The sequence below is a fragment of the Pygocentrus nattereri genome, chromosome 27, assembly GCF_015220715.1.
Source record: "Pygocentrus nattereri isolate fPygNat1 chromosome 27, fPygNat1.pri, whole genome shotgun sequence".
In the NCBI taxonomy this organism is placed as follows: domain Eukaryota; kingdom Metazoa; phylum Chordata; class Actinopteri; order Characiformes; family Serrasalmidae; genus Pygocentrus; species Pygocentrus nattereri.
The window spans coordinates 18,483,679-18,506,174 of record NC_051237.1 but is presented as its reverse complement, the minus strand read 5'-3'; the positions used below and the strand labels follow the sequence as shown (position 1 = coordinate 18,506,174).

At 42.5% G+C, this 22,496-nt stretch overlaps 1 protein-coding gene across 1 annotated transcript; it reads right to left on the bottom strand.

Annotated features, from left to right (window-relative positions):
* Positions 1-5,231: 5,231 nt before the first annotated feature.
* Positions 5,232-22,310, bottom strand: LOC108425266 (KAT8 regulatory NSL complex subunit 1). The gene is made up of 13 exons (XM_017693823.2): positions 21,688-22,310; positions 20,862-21,583; positions 19,600-19,741; positions 18,896-18,969; positions 18,657-18,819; positions 17,351-17,504; positions 16,805-17,005; positions 15,863-15,978; positions 15,639-15,760; positions 13,137-13,260; positions 11,418-11,521; positions 8,915-9,083; positions 5,232-6,773 (listed from the first exon to the last, which is right to left on the bottom strand). Exons 1-13 carry the CDS (start codon positions 22,108-22,110, stop codon positions 6,387-6,389), a joined length of 2,901 nt encoding a protein of 966 aa, XP_017549312.2. The 5' UTR covers positions 22,111-22,310; the 3' UTR covers positions 5,232-6,386.
* Positions 22,311-22,496: the final 186 nt, after the last annotated feature.

Sequence of the window (22,496 nt, the reverse complement as noted above, 5' to 3'; positions counted from 1 at the left end):
ACACACACACACACACACACACACACACACACACACACACACACACACACACACACACACACACACACACACACACACACACTAGGGGGCAGTGAGCAATTGGGGGTTTGGTGTCTTGCTCAAGGACACCTCAGTCATGGACTGTCAGCTCTGGGGATCAAACCAGCAACCTTCTGGTCACAGGGCCAGTTCCCTAACCTCCAGCCCACGATTACCATGAGCAGCAGTATTCTGCTAATCAAAGGTGTCAGAAGTATTCATTCATTACTCAGGTAGAAGTATAGATACTAGGGTTTAAAACACAGAATGTGCAACAAAACGTTACCAATAGGCTTTGTTCAGCCGCAAAAGCAGCTGGTTCTCAAAGTTCTTTGAGCCAGTGTGTGCTCTTTTTGGCCTGAAGACCAGCCCTGCAACAGTAAACAGTCTTTTCACAGGCTGCTGAAACAGGGAGTGCCGTATTAAGCTTAAGTGATAACTGGCACACAGCTGGGAAGGACTTCAGTACCTCTGCTGTGTCTCTTGGGCACCCCAGGTACGCATCCAACTGCTGGGTTGTTTCAAGAGGGCTGGTCTTCTTCAAGGAGGAAAAGAAGTCCTCTTCCTCAGATGATTGGGAGCCCTCACTGATGTGATTCTCGGCCTGACAGTCCAAGTGGCTTCTGATATAGTCAAGGCCTGTGGAATAAAAAAAAAAAAAAAAAAAAAAAAAAAAAAAAAAGTACAACTTACATTATGACAATATAATTATGTATGTAGTTATGTATTGGATAGTGGGGTGTGTGAGATTAAATGACATTTCAAAGTCATTTCACTGTCTCCATAGAAATTATATGTATTAAGGGGAAGTTGAGAAGTGAGACACTTACCAAGTTTGAGGATATTTTCGTCACTTGTCCAGCAGGTCTTAAATTTGGGAACTAAATTGGCTGCGGCTATCAGCTCTGGATCTGTAAGCATCTCTCCAAAGCGTTTTTCAAGGCCTGAAAGAAGTGCAGCAATCAAAGGCTCACAGAACTTGGAGGCAATGTCAAGTTGCTGGAGCTTGGTCCTTAGTAGAGTTATGGTGGGGACCAACCATCCCATCTGCACACTGGTTTCACCTTGAAGAACATCAAGTGCCTTTGCAATTGGGCTCATTGTCTTCGTATATTCTGCAAGAAATGCAAGTTCCACTGGAGTAAACCTGTACAAAGAAGAAAAGACCAACAACATGGAATACTTAGCATACATGACGTAGCATCTTCAACTGGAGGAACTCATAATTAAAAAGGAAAAATATTGTCATCTGAGACATTTAGAAATGTAGTTGTGTTTCTACAAATCACATCCATAGTAAATATGGGGACTGCATACATGTTCTACAGCATTCAAAGTATAAAACTGACTTCATCTTTTGTTAATCACTTCATTAACTGAAAGGCCAAAAAAAAAAAAAAAAAAAAAAAAAAAAAAAAAAAAAAAAAAAAACACACACACACACTTACTTGGGTGTATCTAGTTCACTGCAGACAGCTGCAAGGGCTCCTTCGCCATGTTCTCTTGTTATTCTCACTATTCTTTCTATGGCTGAGAAGAGTGAATTCCACCTTGTAGCAATAGGCCTTAAGAATTAGAGTTTGCAGTGGTCTTCAATTACTTCAGATGCAGTGGTTGATCTTGAACTTTTGTTCCACAGGCTAGAGCATTTGGCAAATGTGGACCTTGACACACGCTTGTACAATGGGTTGACCTCTGCTTTCAAAGCATCAACTGTGGACACTAAATTGAGAAGGTGGCAGGCTTGGGTAGCTGGTATTCCAAGTAGTCATCTTCATCCAACAGGGCTCCGGCATCAACAAATTCAACACCCTCAACGCTTTCCTCTTCATCGTCATCATTTTGGCCACCATCTTCCTCTTCTCCATCACTCTCTCCTACAGGTTCAGGATTGTTGTTCTCATCAGTCTGCCCATAAATTCTGAAGGCTTTCAGGAAGTTTGATCCATTGTCAGTTGTAGTGCGAACGATCTTCTCTCTGATATTGAATTCTGTGTGAATATCATTAAGGGCACCAGCCAGGGCAGAAAAGGTATGTGACCCTTTAACTTGCTTGCATGCCAGGGCAGCACAAGATCTCTGCGAGGTCTGGGGGTTAAACCAGTGTGCAGTGACACCAATGAAACTGCGACGGTGTGCCGTCCAGCAGTCTGTTGTTGCTATGAACTCACTTTCACTAAGGGCAGCTTTCAGTTTGAAATGAGAAGAAAGAGGCCTTTGTGACTTTGTTTACAACAGTATTGCGTGTCATGATATTTGTATTTGGCCGAAGATGTTGCACAAGATCAATGAAGCCCTGTTGCTGGACAACGTGTGGCGGGTGCAAGCCTAGGACAACGAACTTGGACAACTTTATCCGCACTTGCCTGGGACACTGAGTCTCCCACAGCTTCGTTTGTTTGGAGGGTGGGGCCAAAGAACCTTCAGTGGATGACTTCCTTTTGAGGGATGCTGAAGTAAGTTGCGTGTACCTCTCTAGACGAGTGGGGCGTTTCTTCTGCAGAGAAAACGAATGCACAGACACAGATTCGTATTTTTTATCTCAAACTACAAGCTCAGACTACCTAGGACTTCCTCTGTATTAAATGTCATGCTTGAAGATCATGAATGAAGATTAGACTACCAAGTTAGGGAGCAGTTTCACTGGTCTATGCAATTATGTTGAGCAGACCATAATATTGCCACTAAAAGCTGTTTTAGGACCACAAGCAACTGCAGGCATGGCTGAGAAGTAGCATTATTGATTACATAGTCCAAATTTAATTCATTTTAAACTGCATTTGGCTGATAGTTGGGCCTATTACCTGTTTACAAGAAGCCATGGGGCCTGCCCCAAACAGGCAGGCACCCTCATACACAGACAGGATCATGCCTAGCCTTAGTACATGCTTCATCAACCAGCTGTAGACTATAGCTTTGCACAATTAACTTACAAATATTGCAAATAGCAATAACATAAGCTCAGATAACATTTGGCTGAAGTCGAATTTCAAATCTCACAAAAAGCCCAACAAACAAACTTGCAATGTTGAATTATAGCCTACTGCTAACAAGCAACTATAGCATGTGTTGGCATGAATCTAGTTATAGCAAACTTACCATTAGTACGTCACTAGGTTACTACAACATTTTGTCAATAATCGACACTAAAACTTTCAACTTACCTCAATATGCTTTTTCAAATTAGACGGCGAGTTTTTAAAGCCATTAGCTCGCGGTACTTGGGTGCTCGAAAGGAGTTGTTTTTGCATCCAACCATTTCGAAAAATTCTTCCAGGTACGGCCAGAGTTGGTTGGTTGGTTGGTTGGTCTTCCTGGCTACCAACCTCCTCGCTGGTGCTTAGTTGGGACACTTCGCTCGAATTCTCTTGAGTCTCTGCCACGGACATCTTTATACTAAGCTACGCGCGTCTGCTACGTCCTCGCTGGAGTGTGACGTGACCTGTGCAGGTGCGATGGATCACGTACAAACCAATAGCAGGTGCGATGGATCACGTACAAACCAATAGGGTGTCGGAATATTATATGTTTATACTTCTCATCCAACCACAATCAAATTCACTCTACCCGGATGGCGCGATTAGTCAGGATAGGGTTTTTAAACGATGACACGCCGGAATGAAAACAGGTCCAAATGAAATGGCAGTAACGAGGCTATTTTTAAAATGTAAGGAGTAGAAAGTACAGGTAATGGAGTGAAGATGTAAGGAGTAGAAGTAAAAGGTCATCTAAAAAATAATTACTCCAGTAAAGTAAAAATAACCAAAATTTCTACTTAAGTAAGGCAACGAAGTATTTGTACTTCGTTACTTGACACCTCTGCTGCTAATATAGTTGTCTCTACTCCTATGTAACATTTAGTAAACCATATTTACATGGGTGGAAAATATATATATGAGTAATTGGGCAGAGTTCATAAAGCATGGTCACTATGTCAGCCAGATAACTTCCATACATCTACTTTCAACTGAGGTAGATTTTTGACACATGCACTATATTGCACTATATTGTTTTCACTCACCCATCCAACTAATTAAATTCAGGTGTTCCAGTCACTTCCATGGTCACAGGTGTATAACACCAAGCCTCTAGGCCTGCAGACTGCTTCTACAGACATTAGTGAAAGAATGGGTCGCTCTCAGGAGCTCAGTGAATTCCAGCGTGGTACCGTGATCGGATGCCAACTGTGCAAAAAGTCCAGTCGTGAAATTTCCTCACCACTAAATATTCCACAGTCAACTGTCAGTGGGATTATAACAAAGTGGAAGTGATTGGAAACGACAGCAACTCAGCCACGAAGTGGTCGGCCACGTAAAATGACAGAGCGGTCAGCGGATGCTGAGGGGCATAGAGGCCAGAGGTCACCGACTTTCTGCAGAGTCAATCACTACAGACCTCCAAACTTCATGTAGCCTTCAGATCAGCTCAAGAACAGCGTAGAGAGCTTCATGGAATGAGTTTCCATGGTTGAGCAGCTGCGTCCAAGCCTTACATCACCAAGCGCAATGTAAAGCGTGAAATGCTCTGGCTGTTGCCAGGAGACGGTACTTGTCAGACCTTATTGTGTCAAGTGTAAAGTTTGGTGGAGGGGGGATCATGTTTTTCAGAAGTTGGGCTCGGCCCCTTAGTTCCAGTGAAAGGAACTCTTAATGCTTCAGCAGACCAAGAGATTTTGGACAATTTCATGCCCCCAGCTTTGTGAGAACAGTTTGGGGACGGCCCCTTCCTCTTCCAACATGACTGCACACCAGTGTGCAAAGCAAGGTACATAAAGAGTCTGGTGTGGAAGAACTTGACTGGCTTGCACAGAACACCTTTGGGATGAATTTGAGCAGAGACTACAGGCCAGGCCTTCTCGTCCAACATCAGTGTCTGACCTCACAAATGCGCTTCTGGAAGAATGGTCAAAAATTCTCATCAGCATACTTCTAAACCTTGTGGAAAGCCTTCTCAGAAGAGTTGAAGCTGCTATAGCTGCAAAGGGTGGTCTGACACCATATTACACCCTATGGATTAAGAATGGGATCTCACTCAAATTCATATGCGTGTGAAGGTAGACGAGCAAGTTTTGGCAACATAGTGTATTTCAGTTTCTATGTACTTTGTCCATGTTTTCTACCCTTGCAACTACCCACATCACCCAGACCTAAATGATATATTGTTGAATGAAAACACTTGATGCCAAAAAAAAACAACTTTTTTCCCCCTTTATTTCAGCTTTGCAATGGGAGCAATGTGTTTCAAGTCATAGGTCCATTTTTTTTCTTGTGTACTTTTTCTACAAAATGATTTTTTTTGTTTGTGTTTTTTTTTTTTTTTTAAAGTGTCACACCCTTGATTCAGCAGTGTAACGGACCTGTCCAAAACACACACAGGGACAGAGACACGTATACGCTGTTTGTGTATACACGTTATACTTCACAGAACAAAGGCATACATCTTGTGTTGAGCTGATTCAAACAGACATGGAGCTACCGACGGTCACAATGTTTGATGCGGAGTCAAGAGATATATACACACACATTTCTATATATATATATCAAAGTTGTGATTAACAATATGTATACATCTGTATGGAATACATGTATTTAACTGTATGATCAAGAAAAGGTCACGTAAGACAAGATGGGTAATATGTAGTGCATTTATGCTGCATGTTGTTAAGTTTATCCTTGTGTTGTGGGCAAATCTCTTGATCCAGGAAACTAGTGCTCGACATACAGAATGAGAGCAACGGAAACACGAAACGTTAACAAGACATTCTCATGTTTAGATCAACTCAACAGTGAGACAGGGAGAATAATGCTTTAGACAGGTCCGGAAAATGAACAAATAACAGAAAACATCTGCAAGCAGGTGAACGAGTCAGCCCATCTATCCCATATAGAACAAGGAGGATTGAAAGTGAATGAGGGGAGAGTGGACAAGGAAGAAGCTTGGGTATGAAGTCTGGCAGGTAGGGAGTGCAGTTTTATCTTGGAAGAAATGTGTTAAGAGAATAAGGAGGTTATGTTAGAGCTAGAGTTAGAAGAATAGCTGAGTACAAAACAAAGAGATTTTGGTGAAGAGAACACTTTGGGTGGAATAGGCAGGTGGTGATTCACATGGAGTCAGACAAGGGTTGCAGGATAAGCTTAAGGTTGATGTGATAAGAGGGTCCAGAATGTTTAAGAGCAGGGTGAAGTGAGAGAAAAAAAAAAAAAAAAAAAAAACAAACAGGACAGCAGGACTTGTGATGGTTGGTTTAATTAGTATGGTTGAGTGATTTAATAAGATGTTTTAATACTGCAATAAATGGGCTACGGTATTTCATGTACTTCTTACATAGTTGCTTTCTCCAATCTGGTTCAGAATGAAGTGGCATCGGCCCTGCTGACTCGGTGACTGGACACAGTATGGGCACGAGGTGAGATGGGAGAGTGTAACTGGGAGGAAAGTGAGAGGGCTGGGGCTAAGGAAGGTATGAGAGAGGCAGAATCCTGAGATGTTGGGACGGCTGGTTTGAAGAAAAGCGTTTGCAGGTCCACAGGCTCCGTGCCCAACTGCTGATGATGTGTTTGAGGGGTCCTCGGCGAGAGCTCCAGGCTGCCCACTGAGATGCCTGAGTCTGTACTCTGGCTGCGGCCGCTGGCCGCACTTGCATCTTCTTCGGCATCCGCCTCTTCATCGTTCTGCAGCCACCGGAGCTCCGCCTCCAGCAAGGGGAACGACCTGCGCTCCCATGGCTGCACAGTCTAAAACAAAAATCTAAAATTATTTCAGTTGAACTGAATTAAAGTCCAACTTAAATTCCATTAGAACCAAGTTATCCATGCTCTGGACACAAATGCAGTCTTTCTACTGTTGGAAATGTTGGACAAGCTTTACAGAACATTTGCAATGATCCCACTGACCCTATGAGAAATTGACAACATCTACGCTACAATATGTACATTTAGTGTGTTCAAATTGTTAAAACTCAAATTGTTATTACTATTATTATTGAATTTGTATGTGTGAAAAGTCAAACTATTAAAAGACAGCTGTTTTAATACCGCTAGCCAGGTAAGCTAATAGTAGATACCTTATGTAGTCAACACCAGTGTTTCAGAACCACTAGGCCAAGGACCACAAGCACCTTCTAAGGGGAAAGCCAGAGGTCCATAGTGTGCCAATGATGGCATTGTCATGAAAATAAATGGACTTCATAATAAAAATAAGATGCTTTCAAACAGTAAACATCAATATAAGCCCTACAAAAATGGCACAAAACAGCTTTATCCATTTCTTGCCCCTTTGGACTAAAAGCAAAATATATTCCCCTGAAAATTTTAATTGTCCAATAGTGAACTGCTGTAAAATGTGTTGTATGAATGTCTTAATTTAACACCATTCAACCTGATATAGAACAAGTTTGCCTTTACTTAATTGGTTAATACTGTCAATAATAAACGTTGCATACCAAACAAAGGCCGTGTTGTAAATTTCCCAGAAATTTTTTTTTCACTCAAGTTGTGGACCTACATGTTTTCTAGGGATAAACAGATGGACCTTGAGGTGGAAAAGGTTAAGAATCCATGGCTCCAAGGTTAACAATCAACTACTGTAGCATGGCTGAAGTTCCTCTAAGGCAGAGGTGCTCAGTCCTGGCCCTGAAAATCTACCACACTGAAGAGCTGAGAACCAACACACCTGACTGTAATATTCAGATGTCTTCGAGCACGAGTGAAGTCCATAGAACAGATCCTTGTGCTCCTGAAAACAGTTCACTTGTCTCGTTACTCCCTATTTTAAGTTTTCATAGTGGTGTGGAAGCAGACAAAGTGGTCCAAGTGCATGTGCAGAGACCACTGTGAAATGAAATAATCTTGCGCCTGCCTGTATGGCTCAAACTCTTCAAGAAAGAATGGCTGCTCTTTTGCAGGCGTTACTTCACAAAAACATGCCAATAATCACCGTCCATCACTATTCGAGTCTTAATACGGCACAAAAAAGTAATAAAACTGAATAGGCTGTCTACTATTTTACAAAAATTGTGCACTCAAAGGGCACAATGGATTCACTGTTCAGAAGACATTCTATATGAAAAACAAAACCCTTCCCAAAATAACCTCAACATTTTTACTAATCAAAGAGCTCTTGTTTTTACTCATGGAAAATCTAAATTTTCCACAATTTAAGCTACCTGACTTATCCTAGAGCCAGTTTTACATGATTATTATTACTATTGTTATTGTTTACTGTTTGAAATCTTCTTGTTTTATTTGTGTTTTTATTGTTTGGTCCATTTTTATTGATCATTTTTATCATTACTTCCAAGATTTCATTATTTCTCATCATTGCACTTTTGACCTAACTAAAAAGTAATCCTACACCTAATTTACTCTAAGAGCATGATCTTTCACATGTATTCATGCAAAAATATAAATTCTGAATATTCTGAATGCACATTTTGGTGAAAGTTGTGTGCTACGATTTCACTTTAGGAGGAATTTGTGCCAACATCAGGTAAAACATCCATTTTGATAACAGCAAACACAAAAGAACGCCTTTGTGGGCAGAGCTTAGATGGGTCAATTAGTAAGCGTCGTCATTAACTCGCATTTAAATATGCAAAAAGGCACTCAGACATCTTTCACCATATGCACAAAAGGTGCATAAAGGAAGATTCATGGCAGCTTTTCTCAGGTTAAGAAATTCAAAACAATTAGGTTGATTAACATTGGGGGAAGAAAAAAAAAAAAAAGATAAAATCAGGCCCAAATCAGAATTGAAAAAACAGCAAGTCCTTTCAGCTTCATAATCACCATGGTAACAGCTATAATGAGGGAGGTGAATGGAACATTAAGTACTCAGGCATGCACACACACACGCACTCACTCAGACACACACACACCTGCTGTTCATCCTCCATCTGGTAGAAGGGATCGTCTGCTCCAGAGCACAGGGGGCTACATGGCGAGGTGTCTCCCTCAGCAAAGTGCCCCTGCCTGGGGTCTGGTGAGCAGGGGGCCTGCTCTAAACCCCTGGAGCTCTTCCCATCCCCATGATAGGAGGAGGAGGATCTGACAAATAAATTACGGTGCTAAAGTCGGGTGAACGGATTTACTGTGAGTAAACAAAGAAATGGGCAACATGACGATAATATTTTTTGGCACAAAAACTTGTTACAATAATACCAACCATATGCATATGCTTGTAAGAAGCTTTTCAGTGCAACCACAACCCTGACCAACTGCATGTTTCATTAAAAAGTGACAGGCTGTGTTTACACTGCTGGTAAAAGTGGTCCAAATCCAAAATAAATTGCCTGATTTTGAATTTACTGTTTGGTGGTCATCATTTACAGATTACAGAAAGGAGTAAAATTATCCATTCCTTTCTTTTTTATTTGAGGAAGCTGAGAAACGGAGTAAGTTTCTTTATGTTTATGCTTACCTGCCACAAAAAAGAATGAAACCCAGAACTAAATTCTGTGTCAAAACATCAACAAACACTGGATAAAGAGATTTGATGTAGGTGAGGGACCTTTGACTGTCTGACTTTGAATAGCTATTAGTTTAATTCTTCTCATTAGAAAGTGAGACGCTTATCTGTTTACACTATTCCTGCTTGTCTCGCCCCTCCTCAAATCAGTGTTACCATAATAATGTATTTTAAAGACTTCCATAAAGCATCTGGTTGGCAGATTGGATTGATGGAAATCTTGAATTCACTTGAATTCTGCTCTTGCTGTTCAGACAGAAGTCACATCACCATCCTGCATCGGATACATTTCAATGCCTCATATGAATGAGACCCGAGTCATAAAACTGCATAAAACTCAATTCTATCTGAGCCACTTGTTCCCATGCAACCTTCATGAAATGTGTTTTTTCTTGTTTGTTTCGTTCTTTTCTAATCTAAACAGAGAGCGCACGTATTACGGTCAACATCCTGTGTTCGAAGCAACAGCCAATTTGTTAGTCCTGCTAACAGCTACAAAACCATCAAAGTATTTGGCCTTTTCCACCCTCTCTTCATCCTAATCATGAAAAGCAGAGAGCCATTCAGAGCAAATAATGTTTGGGATTTGTATTACTAGTTTTTATTCCATTAATTCTATCAGAGCAGAGGTTAAAATGAGCTTGAGTTTGATGTTTATCTGTGCTTTTCCTATTACTCTTACTATGTGCTGTAGCTGCACTTTCTGTGGTAGCATGCTGTTGGTCCTCTATGCGCCTCCAAAACATCTCTAATCTGCCGCAGCATGGCTCTACAAGACCTCTGAAGGTGCCTTGTGATATCTGGTACCAAGCTGTTAGCAGCAGATCCTGACTTGTTCCAGCACATCCCACAGATGCTCGACAAGGCTGAGATTTGGGCAATTTGGAGGCCAGGGCAGCACCTTGAACTCATCATGGTCCTTGAACCATTCTTGATCAATGTGTGCAATTGTGCAGTTTAGCAGGGGCATTATCCTGCTAAAAGATGCCTCTACCTAGATGGCATGTGTCAAATTGCCATCCACATGAAGGTCCAGATCTAGGGTTTCTGAGCAGAAAGTCACCTGCAGCATCACACTACGTCCACCGGCTTGTCTTCTTGCTACAGTGCTTTCTTGAGCCATCAATCCCTCAGGTAAACACTGCTCATGTACCCAGCCATTCATGTGAAGTTGAAAGACAACACAACGCTGCCCACGCTGCTCCAAGTTCCAGTTCTAATACTAGTGTGCCCACTGGATTCACTTTCCACAGTGGACAGGGGTTGCCATGAGCACTTGACTGGTCTCTGGCCACATGCAGCAGGAGTGCGATGCAGTGTTGTGACACATTCCTCGCGAAACAATCATTAAACAGTTCTGTGACTCGTGCCACAGTAGCCGTTCTGTTGGGTTGGACCAGACAGGACAGCCTTCATTGCCCTTGTGCATCGATGAGCATTGGGACACCCAGCACTCTGTAGGCGTTTATGCTTTGTCCCTCCTCTAACCATTCACCATAGTAGGTACTCACCACAGCTGACCAGGACAGCCCACAAACCTTGATGTTTTGGACGTTTTTCTGACCCAGTTGTCTGAGCATAAGGATTTGGGCCCTGGTCAAAGTGGCTCAGCTCTTTGTCTGCCCGTTTCTCCCATTTCCAATAGCTAGACTGACTGTTTGCTTATCATCTAATATCTAAGACATTGACATTTCGTTGTTAGGAGATAATCAATATGTACTATGATAATCGATATGTACTGTATATCGCTTAAATGTCTTCAGATATTGTAAGCTCATACTTTTGTCATTTTGCCCACTTCTAGGTAAATGTTACACACAAGAACGTTCAGAACTCTCCAGATGCTTACTTTGGTCACCCAAACACACTCTTGTTGTGCAGATATGCACATACAAATACAAACTTGAACACACCTGCCCCGGCGGCGTCTTTGAGCCCAGCTCCCCCAGCGGCTCCTCTCTCTGCTCTCGCAAACAGCATGCCGCTTCAGAAACACAACATCAGAGAGATCCTCCACCTATACACACATGCAAAAAGGGCTTGAGGTTTTCAAAGAACTCCAAACATCAAGCGACTGAAAGCATTTGTGCATTCCCATGAATTGTTTCCTGTTAATATCACAAGTGCCATATCTGTGCATTAATATTTTAAACTAAATTAAATGCTTGATCTCATTAGGTGGAAAACACTTTAGTTACCAATAATACCTGTGAGATCTTTATTCTGCCAACATACACTAACCAGGCATATGCAGAAGGGGTGCTCTGAGTTCTTTAAGGTCCCCTATTTGACCAAAGAATGTCAGCAGACATTAACATGAGAAAAACCACACAAGAAAAATACTTGGGAAGCACAGATATGGGAATTGTAAGCCAATGCTGATATATGCATGTATCTGCTGATGCTAATACACACACACACACACACACACACACAATGGTCATTGGGCAGGAAGGCAGGATACCAGGACCTGGACAGGTCGCCAGTCCATCGCAGATGCTAACACAAACATTTATAAAATGAAGAAATTTAGTCTAGATGCCCCTGGATTAACATTACAGTGAAATCATATAGAAATTAATATTACATTACACTTATTATTGGGTAATCATTGTAGTAAAATTAATAAAATGCAAACATTTTAGCACAATAGCCCAGCGTCACCTCAACAGTCTGCTCTTCCTAAATATAATAAACACTATATCAATTATAATATCATTCATTGAAACATTTTACATTATACACTAGGATTTATTTATTTATTTATGCCGATATGGATATGCTTGTAATATAGTTGTGTATCATTACAAAACACAAATGAAATGTATGCAATGCTTTTTGCTGCTATCTTGGCTGTATATACATTTCGAGCAATACAAGCAATGATGTAACAGATATCCAGTAAGTAAATTAACATTTGATTAAATATATGCAATTAAAATGTATAATATTTATTTCTCCATGTTTGAAATGATCATCATCAGATTCTGGTTCAGGCAAATCAGCTGTTGAGCGTCAAATGTTCACCACCTTTTCAGCTGTTAGTTATGTGTAATTTTACAAACAGTAATGCTTTCTGGTAGTGCTGTGGTTCCCACTCCTGGTCCTAGAGTACTACTAAAGTGCACATTTTAGAGCTTGACCTGCTCCTAACGTGCCTGATGCAATGAACTTATAAGACCACCATGAACTGAAGTAGTAGTGAGAGTGGGGAAAATACATTTCACTGTGCTGCCAATATATATGCATTATCACAGAGTGACACTGGAGATGCTCCTTCCTCCGTGTGATACCTCTGAACACCTGCCCTTGATGAACTTTACTCATCCCTGAGAATAACAGTCTGAAATTGGACAGAACTAGCATTCCGTCCAATGCTAACAGAGACCTTTATCGACTTTCAAAGTCCTCCCTGATCATCTTTCTTTGGTGCTTTTAGAGGAACAGCCTGTTCTAAGCAGAGTGAGGGTGGTAGCGCACCTTATTTACTTCTTCATAGCAGTTTTAAGAGTGTTCTTAAGGTCAGCCAAGGTTATTCATGCCTCTTACTTCAGTGCAATTGTAGTCTGAGATATTTCTTAAAACTGTTCAAACTGTACTACTCAAACTAAAGCTGGGAAATGTGCGCCTACCTCGCTTTCATCTTCAGGTCCATCCCCATTAGGCTGGTATGGCACATCAGAGTGGTTCTCAGAGTGACTGCCTGCATCCACTAGTGCCTCAGAGTCCCCACAGACAGAGTCCAGCTCTCTCCAGCTGTAGAGGCAAAACAGGACAATGTGAATTATGAATGAAGAAAAAAAATTAAAAAAAATACAGCTCAAATAACTTAAAACATTCGTTTTTATAAAAGTAGGCCTGTCAAAAGGGGTGAAATTTGGAGAATCATGCTATACTGTGGAAGGCAGATTGCAACAGCTGCACTACTTGCACCCAAGCCCCTGGTATTAGGCCTTTCAAATAAAGAGGCTATGCGTTGGATTATCAAATGTCAAGGGCTTCCACAGATTCTGATTTCTCACAAGGATTACTTGAAGCAATCCATTCCAATATTGCACTGTAGTCCACTTAAGATTTTTACCCCATGATATACATTGTTGGGAGTACACTTTCCACATAAAAAATATCAACAGCATATTATGAATAACACCACTTCCCATGGAGATATAATGCTTTCCATTATACATCAGCTGTTATTCTCAAAAATGTGTTACATCCAAGCTTGTTACAAATGAATATTCAGCATTTTGGAATGAAACTTTGCACAATGGAAATGATAAATTATATATTAAATTTAATTAGAAAAAGGGTTCTGAACTGCTTCAAGGAACACGAATACAAATCAGAAAGGAACAGTACTGTGCTAGGAACAAAAAAAAAAAAAAAAGTAATTATTCTTATTCTGAAATCCTGTTTAATCATTTTTTTAGATTCTGTGTGGCCCACAAGCTTGTTATTTATGGCTTACCTCCAAACTTGAAACTGTTCATGGATCAATTTCATGTCTGATTTCATTCAGTCTTATTATAAGACTTATATGGTATATTTGTGGTCTTTTTTCTTCAGATTCATTTGGTAATCACAACCTTTAGGTAGACAATAGCTCTGAATGTCCTCTGTGCTTTTCTATATACCATCACATGATTTTTGTTTGTTTCACTTGTCACGATGCAAGATGATGTAAGTATGTTCTATGCAATTTTCAAAGCATTTGGGCTTATTTTGATCATAATATCTATGTTACACACTCACAAAATAAAAAGGTACTAATTTATCATTGGGGTGGTACCTTCATAGGTGTATCTTTAGTACCTTTGGTTATAGAAAATAATCATACCATATTCCATTGAAATGGCATTTTTAAAACTGCATTGACTCTACACACCTTGTCTTGACTCCAAGTGTTTTGTTCTATAGTCCTGTTTAAACACTAAAAAAAGGTTATGAAAAGATACAAAAAACACACCTTTCTCCAGAAAAAACGCTTATTTAAGGTACCCATTTAAACCTTAAAACCACTGTTTTACCTTTGAGAGTACAATTACATTGAAAAGAATGAACAAAATGAACTTGTACAGTACAGATGTACTGAGTATAAAGTAGTGGATGAACATAATTGTTTCCTTTTGTTCTATCCAGTTTATGAAGTACACTATATGGCCAAAAGTACATGGACACCCCTTCTAATTAGAGGAACTTTATTAGAGGTCAGATGTTTCAACCATGTTCATTCCTAAAAGGTGTGTAAAACCAAGCATATGGACATATAATCTACATCAACATTGGCAGGAGTGTAGGTCATACTGAAAAGCTTGACTTTAAACATTGCAGTATTATAGGATGCCACTGGGCTGGAGCGGAGGTGGTCATGTGGGGGTCCTGCCAATTAGGAATAAGGTTAAAGAGAAACAGACTACAGTCTGTAATTATGAACTACAAAGTGCACCTATCTGGTAAGTGGAGCTGAAAACAATAGACAAAGAGGGAAGATACAAAGAGGTGTAGGACTACTTAATGATGCAGCCAGTCAGCAAAGTCTTCTAACACTGCAGCAACAATTTGGGGAAGGCCCTTTCCTGTTCCAGCATGAATGTGCTGCTATGCACAAAGCAAGGTCCATAAAGAGATTGTTTGCTGAGTTTGGTGCGAAGGTACACCAGGGCCTTTGCAGATCCCTGACCTCAACCCCACTGAACACCTTTGGAATGTACTGGGATGTTGATTCTCATTTCAACATCAGTACCTGACAACACCAATGCTTTTTTGACTGAATGGGCACAAAAAATTCATTAGACATGCTGAAATTTTGTGGAAAGCCTTCCCAGAAGAGGGGACGATGTTACAGCCACAAAGGGGGATGCAATTCCATATTAATATCCGTGCTTTTGGAATTGGATGTCCAACAAGCTCACACCATAAAGTTTGTGAAATAATGACATTCCTTAGACAGCCAGAAACAAATGGGCCTGTATACCATTCCCTGCAGCCACTGCACTGCATTACTTTCAATTCCCCTCACATAAAATGTACATGGTTTGCCATCGTCAACGTCAACCGTGTCAGCCTTATTTGTTTATGTTAAAAATGGATTTCCTATTCATATATGCATAATAACTCTCTATTAATCATTTTACCTGGGGGTGATAATCTCTTTGTACTGAAGTCTTTGCACTCTTGCTCCTAGTCCAGCCAGGCCCAGAGGCATTACCAAGTTATCAATGTCGAATGAGCTCTCCCCTCTCCTCCTCCGCAAGGGCTGCGTAAGAAATGAAAGCCAGAGATTCAATCACAGCTGAAAGAGCTATTCAATATAAGAGCGTTCCGGATTTTTCCTCTTCATTTCCTCTATGAGACTGACCTGTGTGGGTGTGTCTGTGGCTGGGGGCATGGCAGGCAGAGGGGAATAATCAGAGGCTCGCTGAGGGAGGAAGCCCGGACTGACCACTCCTCTCTGAATCCTGCAGTTGGAACCACCTGGAAAGAACCAGGTCTTTTGTCAAGCAGTGCTAATGTGCACGATAGCGTCATCCCTGTAGACTGAACGATTAGTCAACTAAGACTATTAGTCTTAGCTGACATCACTTAAGAAAAGACAAAAGGGCCCATATTCTACAGTGCTATATTTTTTTCCCTTATAATACTTCTGTGGTCATTTCTTTTACTACTCCTTTAAGAGTGATATATAATAAATAAGCTCTGTGCCAAATTGCTTTTCTGTACTGTGCCTCATTCAAAAAGCACTCAGAGGTGAAACACCCCTCACATTTTTGGATTATTATAGCAGCTACCCTTTACGTCATGTCACATTTTCATGATACAGACAAATAGAAATGCTAAAAAACTGCTTGGAATATAATCTCTTTACATTAAAATGAAATGCTTTTTTCTCTTCTATAAAGCTCCTATTTTGGAGATTTGTTTTTCTTTGGACAGTGTTAAATTATTCTGCAAACGCTTCATCTTATACACACTGAAATGATATCAAGTTTAGCTGTAATGCCAAAAGTGTTATATTATTGTTTTACTATTTCTTTAGGTACTTTATTTTATTTGTTTCTACCACTTAATGTTTTTTTCTCTATACTGTATATATACAGTAAAGAAATACTGTATATACATAGTATAATATACTATGTACATTTTTGTCTGTCTATGCAAATCCTCTTTTTTTTTTATTGTGCCAATTAAAAAAAAAAAAAAAAAAAAAAAAACACTGCTTTGAACTCTTTAGCTAAACAATAGTAAATACATTACAGAAATAATCTATAGGGAAAAGAACAGAATTTACAACTTTTCTTACCGGTCGTGCTGAACAAAGGTGGCAGTGCATTTGGTGGCCGAGGACACACCAGCCTCCGTCTTGCTCGCCCCGCCCTCTGAGGGCCCTGCCCCCGCCTACTCAACCACGATGAGGACGCTGCAATGCTCGTCCACTGTACGGCACTGTGTGACTGAGGCCCGGCCAGCGGGGGCATCCCACAATGTAAAGCAAGAGGAAAATCTGCAAAGTAGACAGCACCAGTCACAAAAAGACTGCTGAAGCTTCAAGCACGATCCAGGTCACCCTCCATGCTGTCCATCTCGAAAAACTAACAGTATTTTATGACAAGCGGCCACAAAATATTATCACATCATTTGTAACGTGTTTTAGGAATCGTCCTCCTTTTGACACCGTTCATCCGTAGAAAGCGTATGATGACGTCTTTATTTTATTTAATTGCGTAGGTACAATAATTTTCATCCAATAACATTCACATCTCATAATTCTCACCCATTTTACAGACACGTATAGATTTGAATCTAGCACCAAAAAAGTTCTGACAGCTTGTTTATGTGATCAACGTACCTGAGGGCATGGAGAGAACAGAGTGAATGCATGGATCCAGCTCTGTCTTACGCATCCACACACACTTCTCCTTTTCTGTTGGGAGGCGCGGCGGAGCAGCACCACATAAGACACACACCGTTGGGGTCACGCAGCAGCAAGGCAAGGTCACAGGCTAACAGAGAGGAAAAAGGAAAGACACCAGATAATATCAATAAGTGTCATGTGGTGAATGGGATGGACAGTTGGGTGGATACAGTATGGAGAGGTGATGTGAATGATGTGTCGATAGGTTAATATATTATTCACTGATAAACGGGAAAAATTAACATCAGTCTGATAGAATTCCAGCTGAAAATATAAACAATAACCTAGCGTCTTTTTTTTAGTTGTCATGCACTGACCCATGTGTAGTCCTTAGAGCTGGGCATATGCATTCTTTTATGCTTTTTCAGATAAACAGTGGATGAAACCACTGCTCCACATTGGAGAACGTCACTGATCTAGACTTGCTTCGGCAAGACTCATAAGGTCACACAACTTCCAGTGTTCTGGATAAGACCATCTGCTAAATAAAGTAAACTATAAACAGTAGGGTGTGCAGTATTACAAAAATATTATATAGATCACATTTTCAAAATACAAATTATCACAATATTTCATTCTAAGAAGCTTGATAAGTAAGAACGTAATTTAAAAAATGGTGTACAACTTAAAAAAATAGAGGTTTATATTTAAAGTTTCACATACTGAACTAAAGCAAACGATCAAGGTCTAATTATACCCCTTCTGTAATGAAATGAACTTGGGTACTGACAACATTACCATGCAATTTACCATGATAACGATAAACTATCATCATCCTTCCCACCCCTCTATGTACATAATGCAAATAATGCAAATGTTTACAAGTTTAAATGTCATGCCATATTATGACTATGTAAAATTAAACAAGCATTCATTTCATCCTGACCAAACTTAAACATGGCTTTTCCCATAAATGTTAGTGCACAATTTTCATTTATTTGTGGAGATGACTCGAGTCAGGTGTGCTGAAGCAGTAAGCTCAAGAATCCAGCCAGGATTGAGGCAATACTAATTAGCTTGACTCAAAGCTCAAATGCAGCACGTCAGAGCAGACTGGGGCCAGCTAACATGCCAGGTTTTTGATCCAAATAAATGCAATTAGTGAAGCTGACAGCATTTTCAGGACCCTATCATATAATCGCTCATTTACTCACTTCATTCCCAGAATTTACATTACACTGATTCCCAAGACCCCCCGTCAATAATGGACTTTTAACTAAGCGACCTCCAAGCTAGTCACCTTTGACCCAAGGGCCGCACACCCCTCTAGGCGGATAAGCCTGTGCCGGCGTTGCCGCAGTAATGGGCGAACCCGCGCCGCAGATGATGGTGGACTAGGTGGGGTTTGTGTTGAAAGGGCGGCGTCTTCCATCTTCCTGAGAGGATCGCCAGAGGTGGATGACCTGATGGACGATATCTACAGTCAGATCACATGCCTGTGAGAGTATGCACATTTATGTGCAACTGTGTGAGCCTGACCTGCAGTCGAGGAGTGCACGCGGGGGTCTCGGTGCTCTGAGGGGCGTTTCAGGGACTGAGTGAGTCGCTCTCACCTGTGAAACCACAAATACATGACTTATAATAGATTTTTTTTTGAAGTGCTGGTTTGGCCAGAAATGTGTGTGTGTAACTATATATATATATATATATATATATATATATTTTTTTTTTTTTTTTTTTTTTTAATGTAGTAGATTAGCCAAGTGGCTTGTTCTCCAAAACTTACATCTTTAGTTGTGTACTGGACAACAAGCTGTAGAGGAATCTCAATCAGACTTGCTTATGTGCTTTGTGACACTACAGATAATATGCACTGTATAGATATTACATTGCTATCTACTAAATTATAAGCAAAATTAAGGCTTTATGGTGGTGGCTACTACTGTTTTTGGCTACGCAACATGCTTGGTCCTTTTTTTCATGCCATACAGAAACAAAAACCACATATGCATGTTTATTGGAGATTACATAATTCAAAATGCCCAAACGTGCATCTTAGCTGATATCTGGGAAAACTGTGTAAATTACTTTAGGCCAAACCATCACTTTCAGAAGGCTTCCATCTCCATATAAATACAAAGGCAAAATGCTTTAAAAAAAAAAAAAAAAAAAAAAAAAAAAAAAAAAAAAAAAAAAAAAACACACACACACACACACACACACACACACACACACAGTAATACCTTGCCCTGTCTGAGGTGCGTGTAGAGTTCCGTCAGTGCACGAATCCGATATTCCAGCTCCGACACCTGAGCCTGCAGCCACACCCATCTGCTGCCCAGCCACGCCCGGTCCCTCATCCACTGCCATTCTCTGCTCAAACGACTGTGGAGAAAATGGAAACAACTGCCAGAAACATGTGAGCTACGAATGCTGGACAAAACTGGACGGCTAAGGAAGGTATGCAGTGGTATAAAGCATAATAAAGGACCGGACTGGAAACCACTGAGCTAGCAGTGAGTCAATGTGACTGGACTTGTGATATAATCCAAAAACTGTTTAACACTTGTCCATGGGGCATCATCAAATATCTGCCAATAATAGGGGCAAATAGGGGCAATCTGGTAGCCTAGCGGTGAGGGAGTACGACAGGTCGTGGGAACAAATCCCATGACTGACTGGGTACTGCTGCTCCCATATTGGACACATCTAGGCAGCAAAATGACCAATTTCCCTGGTAGGTGGGTCAATAATGAATAACCAACTAACTTGACAGTCCAACCAATGTTTCTTAAAAGTGTATTCTGTCTAAAACTAGCTTTTAATACATTGTGTCATTTTATGTAGTATTCTGTAGCACAGAATTGCATCACTGCAGGAATTCATGGTTTTAGTCAAATGCGGTACAGCCATAGCCACTGACGTAGAGGCAAACAAATATGGATGTGAAATATTAAGCTCTAGAAACTATTGCAGTAGAGACGTTGACTAGACACGTTTAAATTAGATGTAGCAATGGCTAAATTTTTCATTTTGGCCAATGTCCCTTCAGCCCTGCTGCTGGGAGGCTACTGCCCAGTACAGCTTCAATATTTCCCTTCCCCAACACACCAAATCCATCTCATCAAATAATCATCAAGCCCTTCACGAGCTGGAGAAGGTACGTTGAGGCAGAGAACGGTTTAAACTCCGTGCTCCAACACACCCACTTTAATTCAGATAAGACTTAAGACAGATAAACAACAGGCTGCTAAAATCAGGTGTGCTAGGAACAGGGAAATCATTAGCGTGCCAGACAGGGGGTCCTCAAGACCAGAACTGTGAAGCACTGGTCTAGTACAATAGTTCTCTGGTGCGCTGATGCATCATCCATTGTTCTAGTACTGGCTAGGGGTGTGATCCAATGACCTGGAGGACTGAAGTCAGAGACGTGGACCATCCATGCTTGGTCTGTGTTTATTTAGGCCTCTGTAGGCCAACTTCAGATTAGCAAGGCAGCACTTACACTGATCTGACAGGGGCTGTTAACACACGCCGCCTCCCTTCTTCCTCCTCCTCCTCCTCGCTGTCACTGCCCCCTCCAGAACTGCTAGCCGTATGATCTGAATCCAGCGCACCCCCAGCCGTGCACAGGACCTCTCCACAGCTCCGTGCCAGCCTGCTCAGCTCTAGTGAGCTCCGTCGCCCAGTGGCCCTCCTTTGCAGCCCACCCAGCTGCTGTGCGATGTGCCTCTCTACCTGCTTCACCTGCACGGCCTGCAGTCGCCGCCACAGTCTGTCCGTGCGCTCCTCTAGCTCCGCCTGCCGCCGCCCGGCCTCGCCCTTCGCCTCCTCCACCCGGGCCACTGCTGACCTGGGCCCACCCCGCTCAGCAGGGTGCTCACCGTTCGGCACCTGAGCCTCCAAGTTCCCCCTAATGTCCAGCTGAGGTCCGTCGTCTCCACTCATCCCATTGTGGTGGCCAACGGATGTGGCCAGGAATGAGCGCACCCGGTACAGCCTCACGCGCCCTCGGGCCGTCCCGTTCGCTTTCGCCTCGCCAGGCGGACTCGGCACGCAGGAGCCTCCATTGCGCCGTGAGCGCGCGCCAGCCTCCCCTTCGCCGTCTGAGCTGCCGCAGCACACCCTCTTGGCGGTGCGCGTGAAAGCGCACGCACGCCGCTTGCACGCCATGGGCTCCGACCGGCCGTCACCGACAGCCAGAAATCCCTGACCCCCTGAAAAAAGCTAATAAAACAACACGGAGGAATATCAGTTACAACCGAACTCCTCACGGCTGGTGTATTCCACGACCCCTCGCATCGCTTGAGGCTTCACATCCTTCTACTCACCGTCGTCGTCGTCCTCCTCATCGCGGTCCTCTCGCTCCCCCGGCTCCGTCCTCCGCTCTGATCGATCCCTACGCGACCGAGTCCGCAGCAGCACCTCTTTTTCCTCGCGCCCTCGCTTTCCTCGCCTCCCTCCGGCGTGACGTCCGCACCAACAGCGGCGGCGCCGTTCGCCAACACTCCGTCCTTGCGTGCCTTCCTCCGTAGCGTCGTGTCGTCCCGGGCCTCCGCCACGCCGCTCTCGCGCTCCGTGCCGCGGATTCCGTTCACCAGCCGCCCGCAGCAGCCGCCTTCTCTTCCACCTCCCCCTGCTCCTGCCCCTGCTGCTCCTCCTCCGCCGCCGCCGCCGCCGCCGCCTCCCCCGCAGCAGCCCTCCAGCCCAGGCCCGGCGGCACTCATTGTAGCCCGTCTGCAGTAGTAGTACATGGTCGCGCGGTCAGCATGGCCGGAGCGGGCAGCGCGAACACACGGCCGAGCTCCGTTTCCGCTCCGTTTCGTCTTCTCCCCGGATCTTGCAGAGGAACGCGGGTCTCCCGAACCGCCCGTCTCGCGCCGCTCCCCGCACTGCTGCCGCTAACGCGCCCTGTGCACAGCGCGCATGCGCAGAGCCATAGCCCTGCCTACAGAGAAGGAGAGGAGGAATTTTGAGCAGGCCCTTAAAAAAAACCCGGAGTGGGAGAAAAGGCCACAGCGGCATCATCGTGTTGCACCATTAATAGGAGCGTATGTTCGAAACGCTTTGACTTCTGGTGTTAAAACACGGATGTTTTTGCTTATGACCCCTTTGCTTATGAAGATATAATGCGCTATAG